The 24,148-nt window shown below is 42.1% G+C and overlaps 1 protein-coding gene across 9 annotated transcripts in view; it reads right to left on the bottom strand.

The window, feature by feature from the left end:
• The window catches only part of chd9 (chromodomain helicase DNA binding protein 9), a 108,541-nt gene that overhangs the window by 44,751 nt on the left and 39,642 nt on the right, over positions 1-24,148 (bottom strand). For 8 of the 9 annotated variants that reach the window (XM_036136038.1, XM_036136039.1, XM_036136041.1 and 5 more), the window contains one exon: positions 11,517-11,929. In XM_036136038.1, the coding sequence (XP_035991931.1) occupies positions 11,517-11,929 (413 nt within the window). Of the gene's footprint in view, positions 1-11,516; positions 11,930-17,228; positions 17,459-24,148 lie in introns of those variants that run through there. The other variant, XM_036136043.1, reaches the window with a different exon arrangement.

Here is a 24,148-nt window from a genome sequence, read left to right as displayed (position 1 = left end):
TGAGTAATTATGCAAACAGATCAACTCTTTTCTGCTAAAAGTTTTTTTTCTCCCTAATTAAGGAAAATCAAAATTCTTCAGCCTGCTTTGTCGAGGTATGAGTTGGAAAAAAACAATGCATGCTTTCGTGTCAACTCGTCTCCACTATTGTAATTCACTGCATGCTGCTGTCAGTCAAGCATCCCTTGCCCGTCTTCAGCCTGTTCAAAATGCTCCTGCCCGTCTTCCAACTGGTACACACAGACAGGAGCACTTCTCATTTGAAAATCCTAATGTTGGCTTCCAAATGTCTAAATGTTGTTGGTCATCTTAACCTCTCAGGTTTACGCCAGCCTTATCTTCTTTTGCGTTGCTTTTAGTTCTCCCAAAAGCTTATTGGAAACTTAGAAGAGATCGAGCTTCTTCTGTTGGGGCTCCCAAACTTTTGCTTTCAAATATTAGACAGGCATCATCGCTTCCAGTTTTTAAGTCTCTTTTAAAAACATATTTTTTTCAATAGCATTTGGGACCCTGTGGGAGTTGACTCTGTTCTATTTTATGAGTAGTTTAATATATTTTTATGCCTTGGTTTTATCTTTTATGTATCTTATTTTTGTGTAGTACTTTGGGTAATTTTATTTTTTAATTTTTTAAATGTGACTGAAACAAATCGGATTTGGAACCTTCGGATTGCAGGACGACTACTCTACCCATTGAGCCACAGTCGCTCGTAAAAGACATTATAGGACATAATGACTGACTGGATATGATCAAAGAATGCCATATTCCTCCCTCCGTCTGATAAGCTGCCAGACTCAGCCCCTCAGACTGTGAGGGTATTCACTAAGACAGAGTCACCTGGATGAAGATGTCGCAAAAAAAAAAAAAGTAAACCGGCAAAATCTTGATTTAAACAACTTGATTTTCTCCCTTTTCTGTTATATAATTCATCGGACATAAAGTGAAACAGAAAAAACCTGCAATTGTTGTTCAAATGCAATGCTGTAAGCAAGTCACAAGCTGAATATTCTTCTCTCCAGCTCTGTAACTGGGGTGTTAATTGTATTTCTATTAAAACCCGAAACGAAGACAGTTTGTTAGCATGTGTGAATGGTGATAAACCTTTTGTAATTAAATTGTAAGAAGAGTAAGGGCACCAACAAGCAAATATGCTCTGAAAACATGTGCTACCTTAGACTTCAAACTCTAAACATAGTGTTTTCCAAAAATGGTTGCTAATCAGAGATCGTCAGGTCGCTGTAACAGCAACAGAGTCGTCATGCATTTGCCAATTAGAAATAAATCAACTTCTAGATTAATTGGAGGAGATTATTTTCAGGGCATACAGTGTCTTGCAAAAGCATTCATGCCTCTTAAATGGCTACAAACGTTACATTATTTAGTAGGTGTTTATTGTTAGACCAACACAAAGCAATGTAACTGAAATACTACATGTTTTCCAAAATGTTTTACTAATTAAAATCAAAAAATGCGGCAAGTCTATTTATTTTATCCATTTTAAATTGATAAAAATTAAGCTCTATTGCCCAAAATCCAATGGAGAATCTGTTGTAGAGCCTGACAAGTGTTCTTTACAGCTGCTGTCAATCCAACCTGACAGAGTACGAGCTAAAAAGCAGAGAAGAATATTGGATACATTTTCAGTCTCTGGAAAGCCAGGCTGGTAGAATTCTCCAGCTAAACACATATCCTGTATAAAAAAAAGAAGAAAAACAGGTATCAATTTCCTTCCACTTCACAAATAGTTACTACTTTGTGTTGGTCTATCACATTAAATCTCATTAAACTTCATTGCAATTCGTGGAGACTACAAAAACAACCAACAGATTCCACCATCTGCACGTTGACAAAAAAGCTGTCGTCTCTATTGGTATCCCTGCTCCTGCGTGTGATGCTATATTTCGCTAAATCCTGAGGGCATCACATTATAGTTTCTAAGCCATATTCCCTGGTTTGTGCTACTGTGGGCAGTGATGTTCACTCTGACATCACTTCCCATCAAAAGAACTAGCTTTTCGTGTCCACCTACGCTGATAGATGTTACGGTCCTAGGCCTGTACTGCCTCCATCCTCTTGTGGTTTCCTTTTTTCTTTCTTGCACTGTCCATGTGTGTGTTTCCTCCTATTAATACATCTCCAGTTGCTGATTTGCTGCCTCCTGATCTGGCCTTCAGGGTTTCCTGTCCAAAGATGATTGGCTGAAGCACTCTGGCCACCTATCAGCTGCTGCCAATGAGGAGGCCAGATGACAGAGGGAAGATTTAAAACCCACCCTTACCCTTCAGTGAGGGCTACGGTGCCTCAGGTGTAGCGTGCCATTGTTTCCTTGCTGTACTGATCTTTCTGTTTTCTGAGGTCGTCTTAGCTCGTTTCTTTTGTAGCCATGAGTGTCTGGGTAAACTCCATCGATGGTGTGAGCTAGTGGCTTAAGATTCTTCCTCTTTGTAATTTGGATTGTTTGTTTTTCATTTTCAATATTACATTTTTGTCCTCAATTAGTATCCGTTTACTCTCAAGAAGAGATCATTTTTGCTGCGTTTTAGTTCATTTTTGAGGAGTACTCTGAGTATTACTGTATTTTTGTGTTATTGCTTTGCACCCATATCTGGAAAATAAATTGTCACCGATATTCTTTTTAAACATTCCTTTGGGTTTTGTCATTTTTACTGTGTCCACAACGAGACGGGACGAAACATGAGGATGATAAGCTACTTTGGTAAAAATGTTGTTGAAAAAGGCTAAATACAACAACTAGGGCTTAAACCCATTTAAAGTATAAATTTAACATACGTCCTGTGCGCAAACATCCTACTCATAAATGCAAACAAATGCGCAGAACCAAAACCACAGCCAAGCTGAGAGTACAGCCTGTTACACCCTGCTGTGGCAGAAACACCAGACCACCCAGGGTTTAATAACATCGGTGCAAATGTACACACTGTTTTTGACTGAACAGGATCCCAGCAAGCGTCTGTGTTTTCAGAAAAGCAGAGAATACGCAGACTTTCACACCACCCTCTTTACTGGGAACACGACCATTTAAGTTGACACATTTACTCACTTGAATCTTAGTCAAGGGTCTCTAATGTTAAAAAATAAACAAAAATCCAAACACAATGAGATTTTATTTATGTTCATGAAGTATTTAAACGCATTCCTACTTTAAATTTTAATTTCATACATATGATTCATTCCAAAGAATTAGAGCATCAACAGAGAGTTAATTTATACACTTAATTTCTTCAAAAACCTCAAGAAAGAGTCATTTCACTTCAATTCTGATTATTAGAACTCACTGCTAATGAAAACCCAACATTGAGCTTTAGAAAATGTTGATGTTACATACCATTAACAATGGTTTTCCTATGGGCACGTTATGGCCTGCACAGTTACGGAGTGCTGGATCCTAGCATAATGAAACGTTGATTGGAAGGGAAAGATGTGATCATTTCATCTATAAATCAAGATCCCAGTCAGTGATGATTTGGTGATCCGTGTCATCTGCGGGTGTTTGTTCAATGTTTTCAAATCCTGAGTTAGTGCGGTCATCTGCCTGATTATTCTCTAAGCATTTCCTCCTGTTGACGAGCTTTATGGAGATGCCGACTTCCTTTTGCAGCAGGACCTGCCGCCTGAACACTGTCAAAGGTACGCATGCCATATTAAAATTTTTGGAGAACCCCAATGTTTTCATTAACTGTAAGCCATAACTAAAAAGTAAAAAAAAAAAAAGACTTAAAATATATCATTAGGTGTGTAACTTATATATACACTATCTGAGTTTTGCTTTTTGAACTGAATTATTGAAATAAAGCAACTTAAATTTCAATGACACTATTAAAGAGCGACTGTAATTTAGGAGAAGTTTACTCTAGTTTTACTTCTGCACGTTACCCTCAGTATTTCTAATATAAATCAAATTTCTCCAGTTTGGCTCTCCCTCAGAAATGTTCACCATCCTGCATTTCTAATTAGAGACTACAGCTGTCCCTGATCTGACATTGCTGAACGACCCCTGATGATCTGCTACCACAAGCTTTTTTCCTCAGAGTAATGTGCTGGTTGCCGTTCAAGGGGCTTTTTTGGCTCACGTTCTCCTATTGTGCCAAATAACCCCCCCCCCTCTCCATCCCATCCCTTGTCCCTACAGTGTTGTCCTGGCCTACTTGGCGTGCAGCCACGGGAAGTGTGCGTTTGAGGTTTGATTTTTAATGGAATCAACACTGGTTAGGGCTTTGAAAGCGCACACTAACACGGCGCTTCAGCATGCCACAGAGACCGCCTGCGTTGCATTTTTGTCCATTTACCCTGGAAATTCTTGCTACATGGGTCCGGCCTATCCTTAAAACTGCCATCAGGGGGGCTCTGAATGTGTTTGCTTACGTTTGGCATCCTGAGGGGCTTACTGACATAGCCGTGCTCGTTCTTGTCGGGAAATCCCCCCCTTTCTTATGAATGGAAGGCTATAATCTCAGTGCCATCCAGCTAACAGGAGGAAGCATTTGTAACAGCGCCGATATGGCCCCCCTCTTAAAGACAACTCCTGTATCAGCGCAGTGCACATGGCCGCACAAGATTTCAGAGTTTTTGTTCAGGAAACGCATGAAAAATGGCCCGGTCTCACTTCTTCACACACGCTCGCATGCAAACCGGGAGCCACAAACGTGTTCAAATAAGCCACACACCAGCACACGTGAACACATGTGCACCCTGCAGGGGATTAACTAGGGGGGAAAAAACAATTAAAAAACAGCTTTAGGCTTTCGTAATAAAAAAAAAAAAAAAAAAAAGTGAGGGGAGAAGAGATTAGACACCTAGGAAGCAAGCTCTGAAATATGAACAGCTATCCTCTGCCGCGTATACACTAGACTTAAACCTCCATTTTATATCATGTAATTGATCTCACAAGCTCCATTTTGTTTGATATTTTCCTGCTACCCTGCTGCTTTGTAACGTATGCATATCTGGAACATGCCTGCTCACAGGAAACACTGGATGCACTGCTCTGAGCGAGCTGAAAGACCTAAATTTATATTTTGGAGGGGGGCTGGGGGGGTGGGGGCTGTTGAAGAGGGTAGGGGGAGGGAGAAATAAACAGGGGATGGGCGGCACAGTGCTTTCATCGGCTGATTATGAAGATGCTTTTCAGCAGGTAGGCTGCTTAGAAAAGCAAATTTCAGCTTGACAAGACCCGAGACCGGTCAAGCTGTATCCCTTAAGGGAAGGTTATGATGTTTAATATGTTTGTTTCACGAACCATACCTTCAGAAAACACACAGAGCACATAAATAATGTAATGGTGTCTTTGATACACTTGCTAAGAGTGTGTTGTTTTAGAAGAAAACAAAATAATATACAGTCTCAATGAACTGACTTCCATTACTTGTGCTCCGGGTTTAGCCATAAAAAAACAAAACAGGATTTGCAGGATGACATATCTCCCGTCCATCAAGCTAGGAGAAACGCCTAAGAAACACCGTCTCCCAGTGAAAGCAATCCTTAAACTTATGTGACATGAAAGAAATTACACTCAACAAGAACAGGCTGAATCGTTATGAAACTAGGTAACATCTGTGTGTTTGTGTATAATAAAACAATCGCATACATACACATACACCAATCTTTGACACAGTGAAAAAGCAACATCACTGTCCAAACATCACATGGCCAACCAACCCCCCCCCCCCCCCCCCCCCCCCCCCCCCCCCCCCCCCCCCCTTTAAAACATACACACAAGCGGTAACAAGATGGAAATGAACATGGGTTGTTAATATCGGCCCAATTTAACTTATCGGACCGATACCGAAATGTAAAAAAATGGACTGACATCGACCGATACCAAAGTCAATGCCGATCTGTCATGTATCCCTAGAACGAAAACCCATCAGTGAATTTTGTCCAAAACCATTTTCATATTTTGCTCTTTTGCTTATTGAAATCAATTCAAATACGTTCCCGCATATAATAGCGTTATATAACATGACCATTTGGATCAATGTCAAAAACTAAAACGAAGAACAGCACTTCTGCTACGCACTTCGCCCGCGCTCTACTTCTCTCTCTAGCAATACGAGCGCGCTCTCTGCTGTCGGATTATCTCTTTTGCTAGCCAACACACAAGGATTCAACGCCGTTAGCCGTAAGGTAAACCAAACATGGATCGTTGGTTAAAACGTTACATCAGCTGAGGGGGAACCTGCTCCCAAAAAAAAAAAAAAAACACTGGAAAGAACTGCTGGCGGCGCTGAAGCAAGTGATGTTGGGAATGACCCGGATCATCGGGCAGGTAGCGCCGCTAACATTACGAAGCAGCCCATAGCCAAGTTTTAAGCTAACTGGCACAAAATGTATCCATGGCTGGAACACAATAACGGTGAAATGAACTGCTCTCTTTGTAAAACACCCGGTACTGTGCCTTTTACTAGCCGATGTTATAAAACGTCCACTTTGTGTCGCCGTTCAAACGGTGTTTCTCATACAGCAGCGAAGGGGCTTCAAAAAACCGCCTACCTTATTGCAGAAAACAAATTGGCCAAAGCAAAGTTTAGCCATCTAGTTAAATTAATTTAAGACATGGAGTGTCCTGCCTTTAAAAAGGTTAACACAGAGACATCAAGTTATGGTAGCTACCTTAATGGAAAAGGATTGTCCGAAATTAATAAATTAATTTCTTCCTTTGACTCCTGTGTTACTAAGGGGAAGAAGTGAATAAAGGAGAATAAACAGGGAACAGAGGAGACAAGAGAGAGAGAGACACCTAAGATAACAACTAGGAAGGGAGAAACTCACAAGAAACTAAAGCTGCATATTATTCTAAAGTATGAGTAGGACATTGTTGACTTCTTTTCGTGCTCATAGGTATTACACTCCCCGCCCCCTCCCAAAAAATGTGTATAAATCCCCCCACTCCAAACCTTGTAAGGGGGGAACCCCCCTATTTTGAAAACTGCATTTCAGGCTCTGACTTTAATAATGCCAATATACATGTATATTAAAAAAGTCTAAATATAAAAGACTATCATCCATCATTTTAATATAGCTGTAACAGTTTGCTGGTACAACCGTGCTTTTTTATTTTTATGATCAGTCAGGCAGATTTTCATGATGATATAAGCACTTTTTCCCCTCTTTCCGTGGCCTTGGAAGCGCAAACAAGCTAAACAATTGAAATTAAAAATAAATAACTTCTAGTGGAAACAGAGCTAACTGGAATGGTGGTCCCAGAGAAAAAGACAGTTGAGTACACAGACTATTAGGGGAACGGTCTTATCTCAGGCTCCATTCCCTGCTTAAACAACTGTCAGATGATGCAATGGATGCCTGAGCACACAGTGAACCACCACCACCACGCACACCTTTAGGTTTTACGTTCCCCGTCTAGCACTTTCCCTCAACAGGCTGAGGCTAAAGTGATGACTCTAGAAGTAGGTTAGTACCTCTGCTGCCAGGAAAGATACTTTATGGGGAAATCCTACTAGTGTGTGCTTATGAACCAGATTCTTCACTGCAATGAATTGTTTACCAGAAACACTGCAGTTGCATCAACTACTAGACAGCTTTCATAAACTTTTCAATTCCAAGCGATCATGGAAACTTACATTTTTTTTTATTAAATATCCTCTTCAGCATGAACATGCCAAAAAGTAACCATTCACAAAAATAGATGCATTTTGTAACAGCCAATTAAACATTAGAAGGTAAATTATAAGGAACAATGTATAACCTTGCTTTATCAATATCTATGTCTGACTGAGAGGAGGAACCAAGTTCATGATGTGGGCCATCCATGGCCATGAGGTAGTTATATTTTATGCATTATGTGTGCAGAAAACAGACTTTAGAGCCCATAATTCAAATGCAAAGGCCACCTTTAAAAATGTATTGCAGCAGACGCCATGCTAACACTGTTATAGCAAAAGGTACACTCAAGCGGTGTTATATTACAGCTGGAATGTTCCATCGGGCTAGAAAAGTTCCTCGTTTGTCGAAACTCTGCAGGTAGCCACACCCGGCCTTTAATTAATTTACTGTGATTTTATTCATGGAGCAGAAACAGAAACTGCACACTGTTTTCTTGTGTTCTCAAAAGTTTTTGATGAAACTAGAAACATTAAAAAAATGTATACAAATGCTGTGGTGTATGAACTGCTGTTTTCCATGTTTGCACTGCAGCGCCACAAACCTGTGGCTGGTTATGGTTTCACTTTCCATGGAAAAGTGAAAACAACCAGCCTGAATGCCTGAATAAAAGTGAACCTGCAGGATTTCTCGCTGCAAACTGAGAAAACCCTGCTTTTCACCTGAGAAACATTTAACTACACCTATCAATAGCATTAATTGTTTTCACCCAAGTATTAACCGATATTCTCAACAGAAGTTAAATTTGTACTCCATATAGGGCACTTAAGGCCAATCAACACCTTACCTTTTGAGAAGCCATTAACTGCCTGCTCTTTTTTTTTCTGATTACTAGAAAAATAAAAGCTCTACAAGCAGGAAATCTTCCAAGGCTATGAATCTTCACACCTCAGACGAAACAGTCACGCACTCCCACAAGCCTCTAGTAATGCACAAACGTCACTGCCATGTTTGAGCTAAGCGCCTCAGTGACATAAAAAATAAAGGATACAAAAGAAGGCAGAAAGGAAAGCAAGAAATAAAAAATAAAATAAAAAACGCATGCCAAAAAAAATGCCAAAAATCTTTCTCAGTCTCATACTCTGCTAATAACGTGCACAAACCATAAATATCACAGCAAGAACTGGTTTAAAACGCAATAAAAACTCCTTTATTCCCTCAGCGGTGTTGATTCTGAATAAGGAATACATTAAAACAATTGATCACCATTGCTTTCAGCCAGATGTCAAAGACAGATCTTCATCTCAAAAGGTGATGGACCATAAAGTTATCCTATCTTAACAGTCCTATAGTCCCTAAATTCAAGACCAATCTTTTAAAAACCTTTTTAAGGATTGTCCAAGAGTTTGAAGATCTTAAATCACCTTCACATCTCGTCTTCACTTTAATGATCCCCAACTGAAGGCACATTTTCTGTCTGGAGAAACCAAAGCTTTCTTTTAAAGAAATACTGTAACTTCTAAAAAAAAAAAAAAAAGTTTCTACGGAGGTGTGTCAAATTTTTTATTTAGGTTGCTACCTTTAAACAGGAAAGCAATTTCAACAAATAACCGGTAGCTAAACATCACAGCAAGGTTGCTCAGTTTTGGCCCGTCGCAAAAGAAGAGACGACAAATGTAGGAGAAATCTTTGGAGTGCACACATCAAAGTTGACATTGTACCAAAGTTTTAGATCCACATCGCACAGGGTGTCATTGACTAATCTTAGATATTGCTATAATCACTGAGTAGTCGCGTGTTTTTGGACGTTTGATAGAAACGGCAAAATTCGAATTAACTCAATGTCGCAAAAAGGTTATTACGCTCCCTTGAGGTGGTTTTTGACTTTTTCGAACAGTAAACGCACTAAAGGGGAGATGGAAACAGATTTATCAGATCAGTTCTGGCGTAGCGAACATTTGCCTCACGTGACTGCATCAGCTGTTCCCATAACGCTCGAAGACGGGTCCGGACGCAACAACAGGTACGTGTGGATCAACAAAGAGACGCGAGCATTTCTCAGTCTCATCCATGAAAATAAATAAAAATAAACAAATCAGCACATTCATTAAAATCCCGCTCCATTACTGATCTGTGGTCCGTGCTATATAGCAACCTCACTTCCCGTTTATTACAGCCAACGTCAACGTATGACGGCATCATGCTATGCGTCGCCTGGTTAATGCGGTATAAACCAGTAGATTGGAAACATGTCTGATGTGCATTTTCTTTTTTGCGATATATTAAAAGTTTGCTCAAAATTCACTTAAGAATTGGATGGAAACACAGTCAGTGTAAACCAGGCATAAAGGGAAAGGCCATAAAAACTGATGCGTACAATTAGTCCTGCTAAATATGCTCATCGGGCTTCATGCCAGCATAAGGTGCCTGACTGTTTTGAAATTAAACTGAAATCGTGTTTATCCGCAGAGAAATATTAAACTGTTTCTCTCACAGGAACACATTGTGACAACCTCTGGTCCTAACATGACCTTTTCCGATTAATCATGACAGAAAAGTGTTGGAGGATCCTCTATAGCTACATTAAATGAGTGCGTGTATTAATCAAATTTAAAAACTAAAATTTTCCCATAAATAATACATTGAACAGATATTTAAAAAGGAAATAAATTAGGTAAAATCTTTTGATGCAACTTTGTTTTACGTGTTTGGAAGTGTTCAAAATCTGTTTTGTGAAAGTTACAGTTCTTTTTAATAGGGTTTTATTTTCACGTTATAGAAGTTTTTGTCCTATAAACTTCAGAAACTCAGCTTTAAACCATCTATTCATTTTGCTATAAAGATTTAAATAGTGTCAATTTGTGCAGAACATTAGGAAGAGATCAATTTTGTTCTTAATGCTCTTAAAGAAAAAAAATAGAACCTGCTAAAAATCAGCTTTACAAAAATTGGTGATCAGAAATCAGTCAAACTTCCGATCGGTGCATCTCTCTACAATTATACGAGATAGTCAATTCTATTACGCTCGACCCTCACCTCGTCTGCCATGCTCATCTAATTATTAACCAATCCAGCTTTTAGGCAGAGTGTTGACTGCCGTCAGTCGGCCACATCAGGTAAAAAAATAAAAAAATGTAAAAAAATGGCTGTTTCTGTGCCATTGCTGCTCCCGCCCTCCTCAGACTCGGCTCAGTCTGAAATTGCTGCATTTAAACATTAGCCTGCTCCTTTGTCTCCATGCCTCTGCATTCACATCTGCACCGACTGATATTTTAATAGCTTGTGTGGGGTGTGGCTTACAGCTGCACACTTGCATATAGCAGTTAAGCATTGGGGGATGGTAGGCAGATTACGATATCAGGACTTCTTGTCTAAACGTCTGAGGCAGCAGTATCTCACGTGTAAACGCTGCCTTTGTTTGCTCCTCCCATGTCTGCGCTGACGACCAAGTCTGGTTTATTGTTATGGCATGTAGTAAATGTTGAACTTTGAGCGTCCATCTTGGTCGCCACAGGAAGACAACGTACAAAGACAACATATGCTGCTGCTGCTGCTGCTACCTGGCAGAAGCTTTGTGTTCGACGGGCTTAAAGGCGACATTGCTCCTTTCCGTATTATAACTATCTTTGTCAACTCTGTCCTGCGCTGGGGGAATAAATAATTCATTAATGGAGGAAATGATCGGCATACATGAATTATTATCATTACAAACAAAAAAAAAACACGCTTTGCAGCCCTACACTGAAATACTGGAGCACAGCAGCAGCAGCAGCAAGCAACGAGAAGCATGTGTCACATGCTAATTTGAGCTCCCGTATTGCTGTGGAGATTCAGGCAGGCGCTGAATGAACAGAAGATCAAAGCTCTACTTAATGGATTACTCTTTAGTAAGTTGTGCATTTCGCTGGTTTAACAAAGAGTGAGCCACGTCTACGTACCCAATCTTGGTCTTTTGCTTGGGCTTTGACGAGGGAACAATGCAGGCCTTCCTGGAGGCCTTCTCCTTGGTCCGGGCCTTGCCGTTTCCTCTGTGCTCGCGCTCGCGGTGGCTCTTGTGTTGACCGGAAGAGCTGGGGAAGCTCTCCGGGCTCATAACGCGAGGGATGTTCTTCTCTCCTCTCTGCCGCGCCTTGGCGATAGCTTCCGATATTATCCTATTGGCCTTCTCCTGCTTCTCGTGCAGCGTCGACTCCATCTGATGATGCGTCCTCCGTGGCACCCTCTTCTCCGACGAGGAGCTGGACGACGAGGACGACGAGGAAGAAGACGAAGAGGAGGATGAAGAGCTGCTCTTCACTGCGGGACTGAGGACCGGCACCTGGCTACTGGAACCATTGGGGTTTTTCCGAGGCTAAGGGGAGAGAGAAGAACAGTGGTGGAAGAAGTTTATTATTCAAAACCTTTATGTCTTTTTCAAAAGAAGCTTCATAAATATCATATATATGACGTACATTTGCATTTTCTTGATTATCCCAACCAATATTATAGATATAAATGAGGCAGGACCCCTGAACTAAACCAAAATACCTCTTGCTTGCAGAGTTTATTGTAGTTGCAAAACAACATTGGCTTAAAGCATTTTCCTATTAGACAATACAAAATTACTTTAAAGCAGGTACAAATCAACCTCTTGGTGGTTACCAATCTGGCCGTGGTTCAATACAAAATATATGGCAAAAGATGGCTTCAAAGTGCAGTAAAGGTACAAAATGGTAATGGACTATAAGCCGTAAGATTATCATTTAGGAGGAAGCTTTAGTGGTACTCCAATCAGGCCCAAAAAAAGATTTTTCACGAGAACATAATTTCTAGCTCAGTTGTGGCTAAATCCAGTCCTCAAGTGCCAGTCCCCTCAAGTTTTCAATAATGTCCTGGTTCAACACAATTATAGGATTGGTTCAGTACCAAATGACAGTGATGTAGGGACTGTAAAGTGCTTGGGCTGCCACTAAACCTCTGCAAATGTCACTACCAGTGGAAGAGAAATGAACAGTACTGTGGCGCCGCACTCTAGCAAGAAAGAAACCGCCAAACTTTCTCAAGAGTAGTCAAGAGATTAAGATAAACAGTTATTTTCATCAAGATAAGTGGAAAAGGACTGAATGACTAGTTTTTGACAAGAGCGACCAGGAAATGTTATCTGGTGGGGCCTCGTGTATAAAGCCTGTCTAAGCATGTGGCGCAATGTTTTAAGCACAACTCGGGATGTATTAACATTAACGTTGCGTGAAAGTGTGCAGAAATCCACGCAAACTTTTCACCTGCCGTGAAAATGTGCGGCAGCCACGCAGACCTTTTCAATTGACACCAACAAACCAAAAAGTATTAAAGCTCACCCAAATCCACGGAAATATTCAACTCAAGGAGGATCAAATCTAATGTTTTTTCATTAGTTTGCCCTTTTATACTTAAGCTCATGAAACTCGTATAAAGAAACTGCATCCCATCTAGCCTCATGTAATAAAGTAACACACCTGAAAAAGTGATAGAAACAACCTCAGTCAGATGTAAACTTTGAATATCCCTTCTTTTTTGTCACATGTGGATGTAAATGTGCATTGGTCTATGCGTTGAGAACCATAAACCGCATGTAAGTTATCTAAGGGGTTCTCTCATTCTCAATGAAAAAGAAAACTGGGTCGGATCAGCAGATTCATTTCTAAGAACTAAGAGTTGTGCTTCACAGGTGCCGTTTCAAGTTCTAACTCTGTTGCGGTCTTTGCAACCAGAGCTTTTCAGAGGCAGCTGACTGACAGGTCGGGTAACTCATAGTGGTCCCTAAACTGTCCCAAGCCAGCTGTATTGGACAGCCTCATCCATGTTGTTCAGATACATAAAATTCCCCTCAACCGTGGCTCTCATTTGCTGCGCCGCAATGTAAAATGTAATCAGAGCTAAGACTGTATGCATAAAAGCATAATCCTGCTAAACTCAGGATTCCGCTATACGATCAATATAAATTAGAATAATTCTTATTGCAATAGTTGTGTTGGATGGGAACAAAATAAGAGCTGGCTCCACCCGCAATGGCTGCCTTCTGGGTAAATTTCTATGGAATATCCTGACTTGTTTTAAAGATCAAAAGTACTTCACAAAGTGTGTGCGGTGGTGACAGACATCCCAATTCATGTCACTACAATGATTTGGTGTACAACGATCAGCGTTATGCTATAATCAAGCTCAATGAAACAGCGTCATTTGGATCTCATAGATCCTCCTGTAGAACAAAATGGATACGAGCAGACAAACTTCTTATTTTGAGCTGGTTTCTTCAATGGGACGCTGGTGTCGCTGAAGAAGCTGTCGGTTTAAGGTCATTCATTTCAGATATCCCTCATGGTGTCTCTGTGACTGACAGCACCGTCGTCATAGGTTATTTGGATATGTGGGAGTCCTGCGGGTTTTTTTTACTGATTTGCATATGTATTTAGGGGCAGGGACAGAGCGGCCGAACATACAAGTAAACCTCTGCATTATCTCCCACACATCCACATATATCACGCCAACGTGTACACACGGTTGTGTACATCAGATTTTCTTTTTGTGTGCTTTAAGTTTTCAAATTCCTTGCCACTGCCAACCTTTGGTATGAAAGCTGCACAGTCTTTTATGCAAGAGGCCCCCTGGTCATTTGGCCCTTTGTCATTCTGAACATTTGCAGTTTTGGTTCCAAATCTGACTATTTGAATGTTTTTTACCCGCTTTGCCAACTAATGATTTAAACTCCTCCCAAGATCAACTTTTTTACAGATAGATTGTATAAACTGGGCCTAAATTACTACTTTAATGTTCTTGTGTAATTTTTTATACATTTTCATGTGAACTTGATTAGTTCTGCAGTATTATGCCTAAAACCGTCTTACTATTGCCCTTTATGGTGACTATTGCAGTTGAATTTTCCCTTTTGTTCAAACGGTACATAGTTTCGTCACATGAATCATGATCATAGTCCAGCATTTGGGTATAAAAGCATCTCAGTCAGCCCCATGCACCCGTAGCGAGTCAAGAGTTGGAATTGTCAGCATTGCCCGCATTGATCATAGCGTTGAAAGAAACGTTTTATTCTTTGGCTTCAGGTCTCGCCGAGTCAGTGCCTTGAGCCAGCGGCTCAAACGGATAAGGCTTTGGCCCACTGGGCTCCACAAAGCTACCAGCAACCTACAGTGAGGAGGGAGGTGAATTATCCTCCGCATCAAAAGACAGATCCATGGCACAACTACCAGAGTCACTGTAGTCACTCTCCATGTATCAATATGTCAAATTAAGATAGCGGCTACTTTCCCTCATCCTGACCACACACCCCGCTTAACCACAACCGCTCCCACACTTAGCCCTGCCCCTCAGGATCTCTTAGCCCTGCCCGCTTTGGTGACATTTTTCAATATATGTTTGGAAGGGTGCAAGGTTATGCTTATACGTCAGGGTAAGTTGCTCTTTAACGTCTTTTTGCATTATCAAATCATGTGTACGTAAATTTCAAGAAATTTCAGTCAGCTAGAAACTTTTCATTGCCATTTTAGTTTTACCAGGAGTCTTAATCTCTCAGTCAGTTTCCTCAAACTGGGATCAGAACGCCAATGAGTACAAGCACATAAAATATTATTTAAATAGTTGTTTTTTATATATATATATATATATATATATATATATATATATATATATATATATATATATATATATATATATATATATATACACACACAACATATTTTTTAAATAATTTAACTGCAGAATTCATCCTAAAATACTTAACTACCAAGAGAACTGAACTGGCACACAGCGGTTCAAGTGCCGTACATGGATGTGAAATTGTTTGTATATGGGTATGAAAAAGGGAAGGTAATTACAAAGTGGGGGGGTGTAAAAAGGTGATTCAAAAGGGCTACTTGACCAATAGCAGTGGGCAGCACCTACCTGCCATCTTCAGTATAGGTATATGTACGGTATATAGTTACATCCTTTTTTTTATTGCATTGAAATTATTTATCAATCACATTGACTTGATGTCGAATAAACTCAATGCATGGGGTTTAGGAGGAACACCAGAAAAGCCCCATGTTTTTTTTTTTTTTTACAGAAAGGGGTACATATTGTAGAGTCAACAAATCTGGTATGGTGGTACAACTACTCATGGGAAATATGACCAATGAGAGGAAGCGTCTCTCGTCAAGAAAGCAGAGACCTTTCGGAAGCTGTATCACACAGCGGAGCGAATTGCTGCCTCTTTCTCTGATGCTGTGGGTGGGGGGTGGACCGAGCTCCCTCTGCCTCGTACTCTCTTCAACTCTCACAAACCCCATCGAACTCGAACTAGTGGAAATGTAGCAGGACAAAAACGCTCAGCGTTTTCGTGGAGAATTCCTTTCAGATTAGACGGAGACCAGGTGACATGTAAAGTCTGATGTACACTGAATTCTTCGGAGTGGGGCGCCTCAAACACTTGTCCGTTGCAGCGGGCTACATTGTGCCGAGCAGACATAAATAATCCAGCCTCCGTGATACATGATAATATGTGAATAATGGATGCAGTTACTGCAGTTATGCCCTGCTGTGGAGCCTTCAGCCCAGCGGAAAGGGAACCCATAAATGGATGACCTAATCTAAAAATGTGTTGCGTATAACTACATGGCCCAGGCGCGCCTAGTTGCTTTTTTTCATTTTTTTCTCCCCCTCTCCACACTGCTAGCAAAATAAAAGAGAATTAGCTTAAACCTCGCTGAAAGTGGGGGGAGGGAAATGAATGATTAGCAATTCCTTTGGAAGAAAGTAGAGGGGAGGGAGAAAGAAAAAAAACATACAAGAGCTACATTATGATTTTCACGTGTGCGTCTCTGCTGAGGTTATTAGGAAGAAATATACTGGATCAAACTGGAATGTTCCCATTCAGGTTAATGGTTAAAAAAAAAAGAAAGAGCTGAGGGAGGAGTTGAAAGTAATGAATAAAAAGAGAGCACGAATACGCAAGAAGGTGGAAGAAAAACACACGGAACAGGCTTCTATCAGCAAAGCTACAGAGAACCAGAGAGAAAAGATAAAATGCACCAAAAAAACTGAGAGCGCTGCAGCTGTGTAATACATCTATAAATAACTGAAATTACAGCCTGCCAGCACTGCAGTGATTTCAATCTGTCTCACAGCACGCAGTCCCGTGAAAAAAACGGCGGGCACCGACAGAGCCCACCAAAAAGGTAAAGTAAGCTCCATTTAGGATGGACACCTTTCCCCTCCGATGCCCACCCACCCCCGGGTGGCTTCCACCTGGAGCGGGCTCTCTGCTTGCCTGACGGGCTCAACTCGTGGAGGGCAAACACACAAGGGAGTGCGCTGAAACTACGGAGCCGGACAGCTGCGGGGCGCGGAGCAACAGGAGAATGACAAAGTGATGAGTGGCATGGGAGGCCGAGAGGGCCTGGGGGGGGGAAACTAGATGAATCCGCCGGGTCCTCGTTATGTCACGCGCGGTGCGGAGGATGAAGAGGGACAACAACAACAACAACAGAAAAAATTAAAAAATTCAGCAATGAGTTCAAGATGGCGGCAGTGCAGCATGAGCCAGTAGCAGAGGAGGTTGTTCAGTTCCTGCCGGGCCCCTCCTCCTCCTCCTCTCCCCACGTTCCTCCTCCCTCCCAGCTCTGAGAGCGCTCACTTACCCTTCCTCTTGGCCTCTTCACTGTAGACATGGTGAGCTTTTTTTCCTTCCTCTTTGCTCCCCCCTCTCCAACCGGCTAACAAAAGCCTTGCCCTTTCACCGGGTTCCTGCTCTCTCTGTTGCTCACTCACTCCTGCTCTTCCAAATACTCCTCTTTTTTTTTTATTCCTCCACAGTCCGGTTCCTGTCACTCTTCCTTGAGCTGTGTGGTGTGTCCCCCCCCCCACCCCTACCCTACCCTACCTACCTACCCTCCCCTCCCTCACTTGCTCGTTCCTCGTTTTCCTCCCCTCCTCCTCCTCCTCCTCCTCTTCCTCCTCCTTTCCCGGTCAGCTCGTCTCCTCGGGCGAGAGCGAGAGCTGTGCTGGAACGGTTCCGTCGCCTCCTCCCCCAGCGGGCAGGGCTCAAGAGGAGCGCATGGGGAGCTCGCTCTCTCTCTCTCCCCCTCTCTCTCTCTTCCGTCTCTTCACGGGGTGATGAGGGAGCAGCGCTGTTGGCGGCAGAGGAGGTGCGTGGCAGTCCAGGAAGCTCTCATTCTGCTGCTGCGTGCCGCTTCGCCGTCGTCCGGCTTCAGCCTTTACTCTCTCTCTCTCTCTCTGTGTGTCAGAGTTGCCTTACCCTGCCTCCTCTCTCCACTCCCCCCCCCCCCTACGCCACATTGAGTCCCCTTTCCTCTTGCCTCTCGTGAGTGTGCTCTCGATGCCTCTCTGGGTCCTCTCAATTCTCCCGTTTTATCCTTTCTGCCTTGCCGTCTTCCTTTTAGCGCCCCTTCTCGTCTTCTTCAGCCGCCAGACGACGGTAGGTTCTCCTCTTGTTGCTTACGGAACAGGCTTTGACCTTTCTCGTTTGTTTGGTTCGATTGTTTTTTTTTTTCTCTCCCCCCCTCTTCTCCTTTTCGCCCCTATACTTATCCCTTTGCTGGTCCTCGCCTGCTGCCCGTCTATCCCGCCTGGTTGGGGCGCGTGTGGAGAGCTTGAGACTCGGGCAGCCGGAGCGGTGGAAAATGAAAGCACAAAGAAGCAAAATGCATCAGCATGAATATTAGAGATGTCGTTAAAACCCAGACTCGTTTTTTCTCTCGCTCGCTCACTCACTCACTCACCCGCTCTCCCTCTCTCTCTCTCTCTCTCTTTGTGAGGAAGTAGGCCAGCAGATGGTGCTAGCAGTTATTACATTAACTTTCTCAGCTTAACCCCCAAAGCACTGGATTTCTCCCACGTGAACAAGAGCTTCTTTTTATTAGGTCTTGTCTTGGCTTCTGATTTTTACATATATTTTTTTTTTTAAATCGCCCAAGACGCGCAGATCAAGCTCCCGAAAGCTAAAACGGTTTAAAAAGCAATGACTGCACTTTGACAAGGTCAAAGTCGGGTCGTTATGCAACGACAACGATGAGAAAGGCGAGAGGAGTACCGTACACGACGGGCAGCCGGAAAAGAAAATCTCAGAGAAAGAGAACACCTTGAAGGAAACTCCCGACACTACAATCCAGCCGCCATGTGCGTAGGCTCGCACATGGTACTGGGAATTTTTTTTTCAGACACATGACTGGCCCGAAGCCAGGTACAAGCACTCAGCACTACTAGGTCAGGCCTCAGTCACTAAAGCATATAACCAGAGGAGCATCGGTGCATCCAGTTCACGACACGTTGCACAACGTTGGGTCTAGGAGAGCGAAACACTGCGGCGCCAAATTTGTGGAACAGTTCAACCCCATTCCACTTTTTGGTTTTACAAGTCAGTGTTTTTTTTTTTTTTTTTTTTTTAGACAACTGACTGTAACCAGTGGAACAATATCATCATTAGAAGCAGGAATCGAGACAGAAAAAAAAGTGTAAATCTTAGCCGTTCAAGTTCCGAGTCAAGACATTCAAGTTTTACGTTGAGTCCTGTCAAGAAACTTCTCAAATGATGTCTTAAGTGATATATTCTATTTACAGCATAACACGCAATTTCCTGAGACAGTTCTTTACTTTTTGAAAGAACTTCAGAGAATCGGTACCGAGTTTGCCCAGCATGACAACAGAATGATTTTAGGCTCTCTATTTTACAGATTTTATATTCATTTATTTAAATAGGGCCTCGCAAATGAAACCGATTTGCTGAAATACTCCTTAGAGCTGTAATGCAAATATAAATATAAGATCTTTGTGCTATACTTGACTGTATGGAAAGTGCTCTATGCATAGTTTCATTGAAATTGTCATCACAAGATCAGTGCGTGCAATATTCATATTTAGAATACAATAATCGCTGCCCAAAATATTTCAGCCCGTTTGATGGAGCCTACTACAGCCGATCCCCGTGAGGTTACTGGAGACAGAGACAGCAGGAAAACATGGAGCAATGTTTGAAGCAACTCATTGTGTTATCCATGTTTTTATCAATATTACAGGCCAATGCATGATTTCTAAAATCATCTAGTCATAATTCTATTTCTACGTTAACGTGCCACTGTGGGTGGCTGCATGTTTCTAAGTCTATAATAAACATTTCTGAAAAGAAATGTGTATAGATACACCATACTATATGGATGACTTAAAACACATACCAGTGAAATTAGTTGTTTACTTTAAAAACTATATTGTACATTTTAAAAGAAGTAGTTACTTACTGGGTGATGCTTTGTAAATGTCAAAATTGACTTCTCTATTTACAGAACATTTTTATTAACTAACTTTTTTGGCTCTTTTTTGAACAAAACAGGTGAAGGTGTCTATTAAGAGAGGGTAACTTGGGATTGTGGGTAGGTTAGTATGAACTCACTGAAAATAATGCCAATAGAAATTCATTCATAAAATGTATGATTTTGCCATATAAAATAGGAATGAAATGTCATCAGGAATAGAAGAAGTGACAAATTTATTTGTCGCGGACACATTTTCAGTCTAAAACTTTAAAAACGTTCTATTTATTGCCGCTGACCATACCCACTGTAAGATGTGGTTCAGTCAGACACCGTGTCCCAACCAAAGCTGGTTGCTGTAACGTCTAATAAACATCTTAAAATGAAAGCACCAGATAGCTGCATTCGTGCACATATGCTTGCAACATTGATTTAGAATGACTGATTACGACATCTGACTCAAAACATTTGCTCACTCTTAGACACGGCACCTGGTTACTCATCTCCATGCCAGTCAGTTTAACCACAGGGCCATGGATTCAGTACGTTTACTGAAAATAAGAAAAATCAAAGAATTTGGTGAAATATAAGAAGTCCTTGTGCTTTTAGGAGCACCCTGACGGCCAGTCCACTACGTCATAAGCTATGCACGCTGCGCATTATGTAATACCCACCAATATGGCTGCATAGTGAGTCTGTTCACAAACAGTGTGGAATATGTGGGTGACCATATGCGGGTTAAAATGCAATATGGCTTTAGGTTCTAAACGAGGGCGGTGTGGACTTGCTCTAATGCACAAGTATCCATGTAGGGACGGGGGTCCGGGGAACGGCTCTGGAGACTCTCGCGGTGCCTCTCTGTGGTTTTTGTTGCCTAACACCTCTCCGCTTTGTGTCTCCTGCAGAGACTGCCACGGCTTCCTGGAGCGCAAAGTAACGGCTGCGCTTTTCCAAGTTTCAGCAGCACCTGCAGCAGCAGGCATGGCGGGGGTGGGGGGGGGGTCAACCTGCCAATGCCAAGCCTTGGAGTTTGGACTTTAAAGCAGACCACATGCTAGCGGGGAAGCTGAGCAGAAGGGCCCCTGTCCTGCAACCATAACAAGTCCACAGCCAGATAACGCTCACCGGGATACTGTACCTGTTGAAAGCACGCACGGCCAGGAAAATGCGGACAAACGTACGCTCAAAATGGTCCTTTCTACAATTCCTGTGTCCCAAGACAAATAAATAAACGATCGCACACCACCTCACACGCTCAAAAACACATGACGGCCTCCCTCTCCCGCCACAGCTGATGAACCGACCTGCTGACTCTGATCAGCAGGTGGAAAAACCTCTAAAATCTTAGTTTAAAAACGCTGATTTTAGTTCCCCTCGCGCGTCTTTCAGTTAGAAGATTGACGTACACCTTGAACGAAAGGGCTGATTTGACCAAATAAAGAATAGATTGCAAAAACGGAATAGCAGTCAGCAACACGCACACAGGCTTCAACGGTCAAATGGCTTGGAGCCACGGCTCCCCTGGCAACGAGACAGTTAATATGCAAACGAGGCTGGCAGCCCTCCATGAGCGGGAGGGGAGAGGAAGAGGAGGGGAGGAGGAAGGGGAGTGGAAAGGCAGTGCCGGGGAAAGGAAGTGGGTTATAAAAAAAAAAAAAAGAATAAAAAAATGCCATTCCCGCCCAGAGAGATAGAGGCGCTGCAAAGATACAGCTGTCTGTCTCTAAACACTGTTCCGTCTCCATCAAATGCCCAGTATTAGTCAGGCGGCGCTCTGTCCCGGGGAACAGTCATCTCTGACTTGCCATTATGGAAATGAGAGCAAAAGGCAAGCAGTGCGCTGACCGGAGCCCACAAGACGGCAAGTTCGCCGCCGTCCTTCAGGGCACACGCTGAGACGAAATGGCTATCCAGGGGAGGAATACGATGTTAGCCGGCGTTATTCAGGGCGCCATCAACGGATAACTGGATGGGAACAAGCGGTTTGATCCATCATGGACGGCAGCCAATAGTGGCTGTTTGATCTGGTAAATGGCTCCTTCAGGGTACCGCTTCCACGCTATGGGGAGAGACATCGTTTAGGAAAGATTCTGCTGCTCATAGAGCTGGATGACCAAGACCGACTGTTTCATATACCAGACTGTAAATATTCACCGCTGATAAATAAAATTAAAAGATTTGCAGCTTTGTTATACTTTAAAACCAAAAGAAACTCATTAAAAAGGTACGCTTCAACAATGCAACCCCAGAGATATTGTTTCCCCAGAACCTGTGATGTGCGTATTCTCTACGGCTTACAAAACCGGGCCCTTTCATGTGAACTGCATCTGCCAACATCAAACGGGTAATTCAATAGGGTAAAGGCAAGTGTGAGAGAGATAGAGACTCCCATCACAAAAGAAAAACTGTCATTTTCAGCAACAAAACCTATAATCAACTATTCTGTCACAATAATTGGGCTTTTTCAGATGCTATAAAGTGACTGTATAGTTTGTGGAAATAATCAAGCACAGAAAACTCAAATTATGCCAGCGCAGACTTGGGAGTTGTCTTGGTTTTTCGAGGAGAGCAGAGGGAAGAAAAGCAGAAATCTGGTCTGGCATTGCATTTCAGAGCTGAGATTTGACATTATTTCCCACTGCTTACATCATGGAATAGAATTAAAATCACTTTAAAAGTCAGAATTTTATTTTTTTAACAATCGCCATTTCCTTTTACTTCTTTCAAACCTAAACTAAGCCAACGATGTATCATCCTTGGTAGGTGGGATTGAATTTATATATCTAAACAAACACTGTAAAACACTATAACAGCAAACAGGCTTAAATCGGCTTTATGCTCAGTTTTTCTGAAAACATTTCCACATCTATCCAGGAATGTCAGGCAATTCCGGCAGCTAACACTTGGAGGTGGACCTCATGTGCTTAAAAACAGCAGCTCCAGCTGCAGGTTGCTCAAGGGCGAGCCACCAGAACTGACAGACTTCTAGATAAAGTGTCAGAAAAACTAAGCGAAAGTCAGGTTGCCTCCAATTTAAACCCGTTTGCTGTTGCCATGACCTGGATAACTGAGAATTTGCACAAACACTGAAAAACAGGCAAACATTTGCGCTTTAAATCCCCAAAAACGGGTCTGATGAGAACATTGCCCTCATCTCCTCCACAGAGGTCTGAAAGGGAGCGTCTGCACTGCATTTAACTACCATTTCTACTAAGGTAAGCTGATTTTATCAACACATTTGACTGTAAGCACAGTGCAAACAACATTCAATCCTAGTCACTAATGCTGGTTTAGATTTGCCCAGTCACTAATAATTACAATAATGGTAATAATAATAATCTTTATTTCTCATTGCAACATAACATCCACCCACCCCTTAGTGAGCAGTGGGCTCCCACTGTCCAGCCCTAGGGGGGCATTCTGGGGCTAACGATATTGCTCAGGGATCCAGAGTGGCAGTCTGCAGGATTTGAACCGGGGAACTTCCTAGGACGCAAGCGTCCACCACTAACCACTTCTACTATTGTATAATTTAAAAGGTAACCAAAACACATTTTTAGTTAAGTTTAAACCGGCAGTAGACCGAAATAAAATGCTGGGAATATTTCAACAGTAAGAAATATTTTATTTACTCCCATCAGGAAGTTATGTAAATAGCAGCTGATCTACTTGTTAAGAGTTTGTATAAACGCCGTCTTAAAGACATATTGATCACAACCTCCTTGTTTACATGGGGAGTTCTAAGTCAACAGGAAAAGGCTCTTCTTTGCACTTTCACTACAGCCGTAGCTTCTTCACAGTTTGCTTTAATAGTTGCCCAATAAAGCTTTTCACTATTGACACAAGCAAAGATTTAACAGGAACTTTACTTTTTCAAGTTTCTATTTCAGGGCCTATGACATTTTTTTTTTTTTTTGCACAAATAAAATGTTAACCATTCATCAAAAGGATTACTGATAGAAAAGTCGTACCTATTTATTAGACAATTAAGGTGTCTAGGTGTAGAAAGAGAAAAACAAAAAAAACAAACAGCTTGCTAATTGGTCCAGCAGCTAAAGGCCAGTTTGCAAACCAGAGCAGAGACTCTGGCAGCAGCTGTGCTGCTGATAAATGAGAGGAGACGTGGTGCACAGTGATGCTTCCTCAGCCAATTAAAAACCGCACCATGCATTAATGATCTTTGGTTCAGGGTCAGCAGCAGAACTAGCTAGGCTGAGCCTGCTACCCTGAGGGGAGGCTGCTGAAAGTCGAACCGAGCGCTGTTACTGTAGTCTGGCTGCGTGCGCCGTGACACG

This window comes from Fundulus heteroclitus, chromosome 4, assembly GCF_011125445.2.
Source record: "Fundulus heteroclitus isolate FHET01 chromosome 4, MU-UCD_Fhet_4.1, whole genome shotgun sequence".
Taxonomy (NCBI): domain Eukaryota; kingdom Metazoa; phylum Chordata; class Actinopteri; order Cyprinodontiformes; family Fundulidae; genus Fundulus; species Fundulus heteroclitus.
The sequence above is the reverse complement of the archived record's forward strand: the minus strand, read 5'-3'. Positions and strand labels throughout refer to the sequence as shown.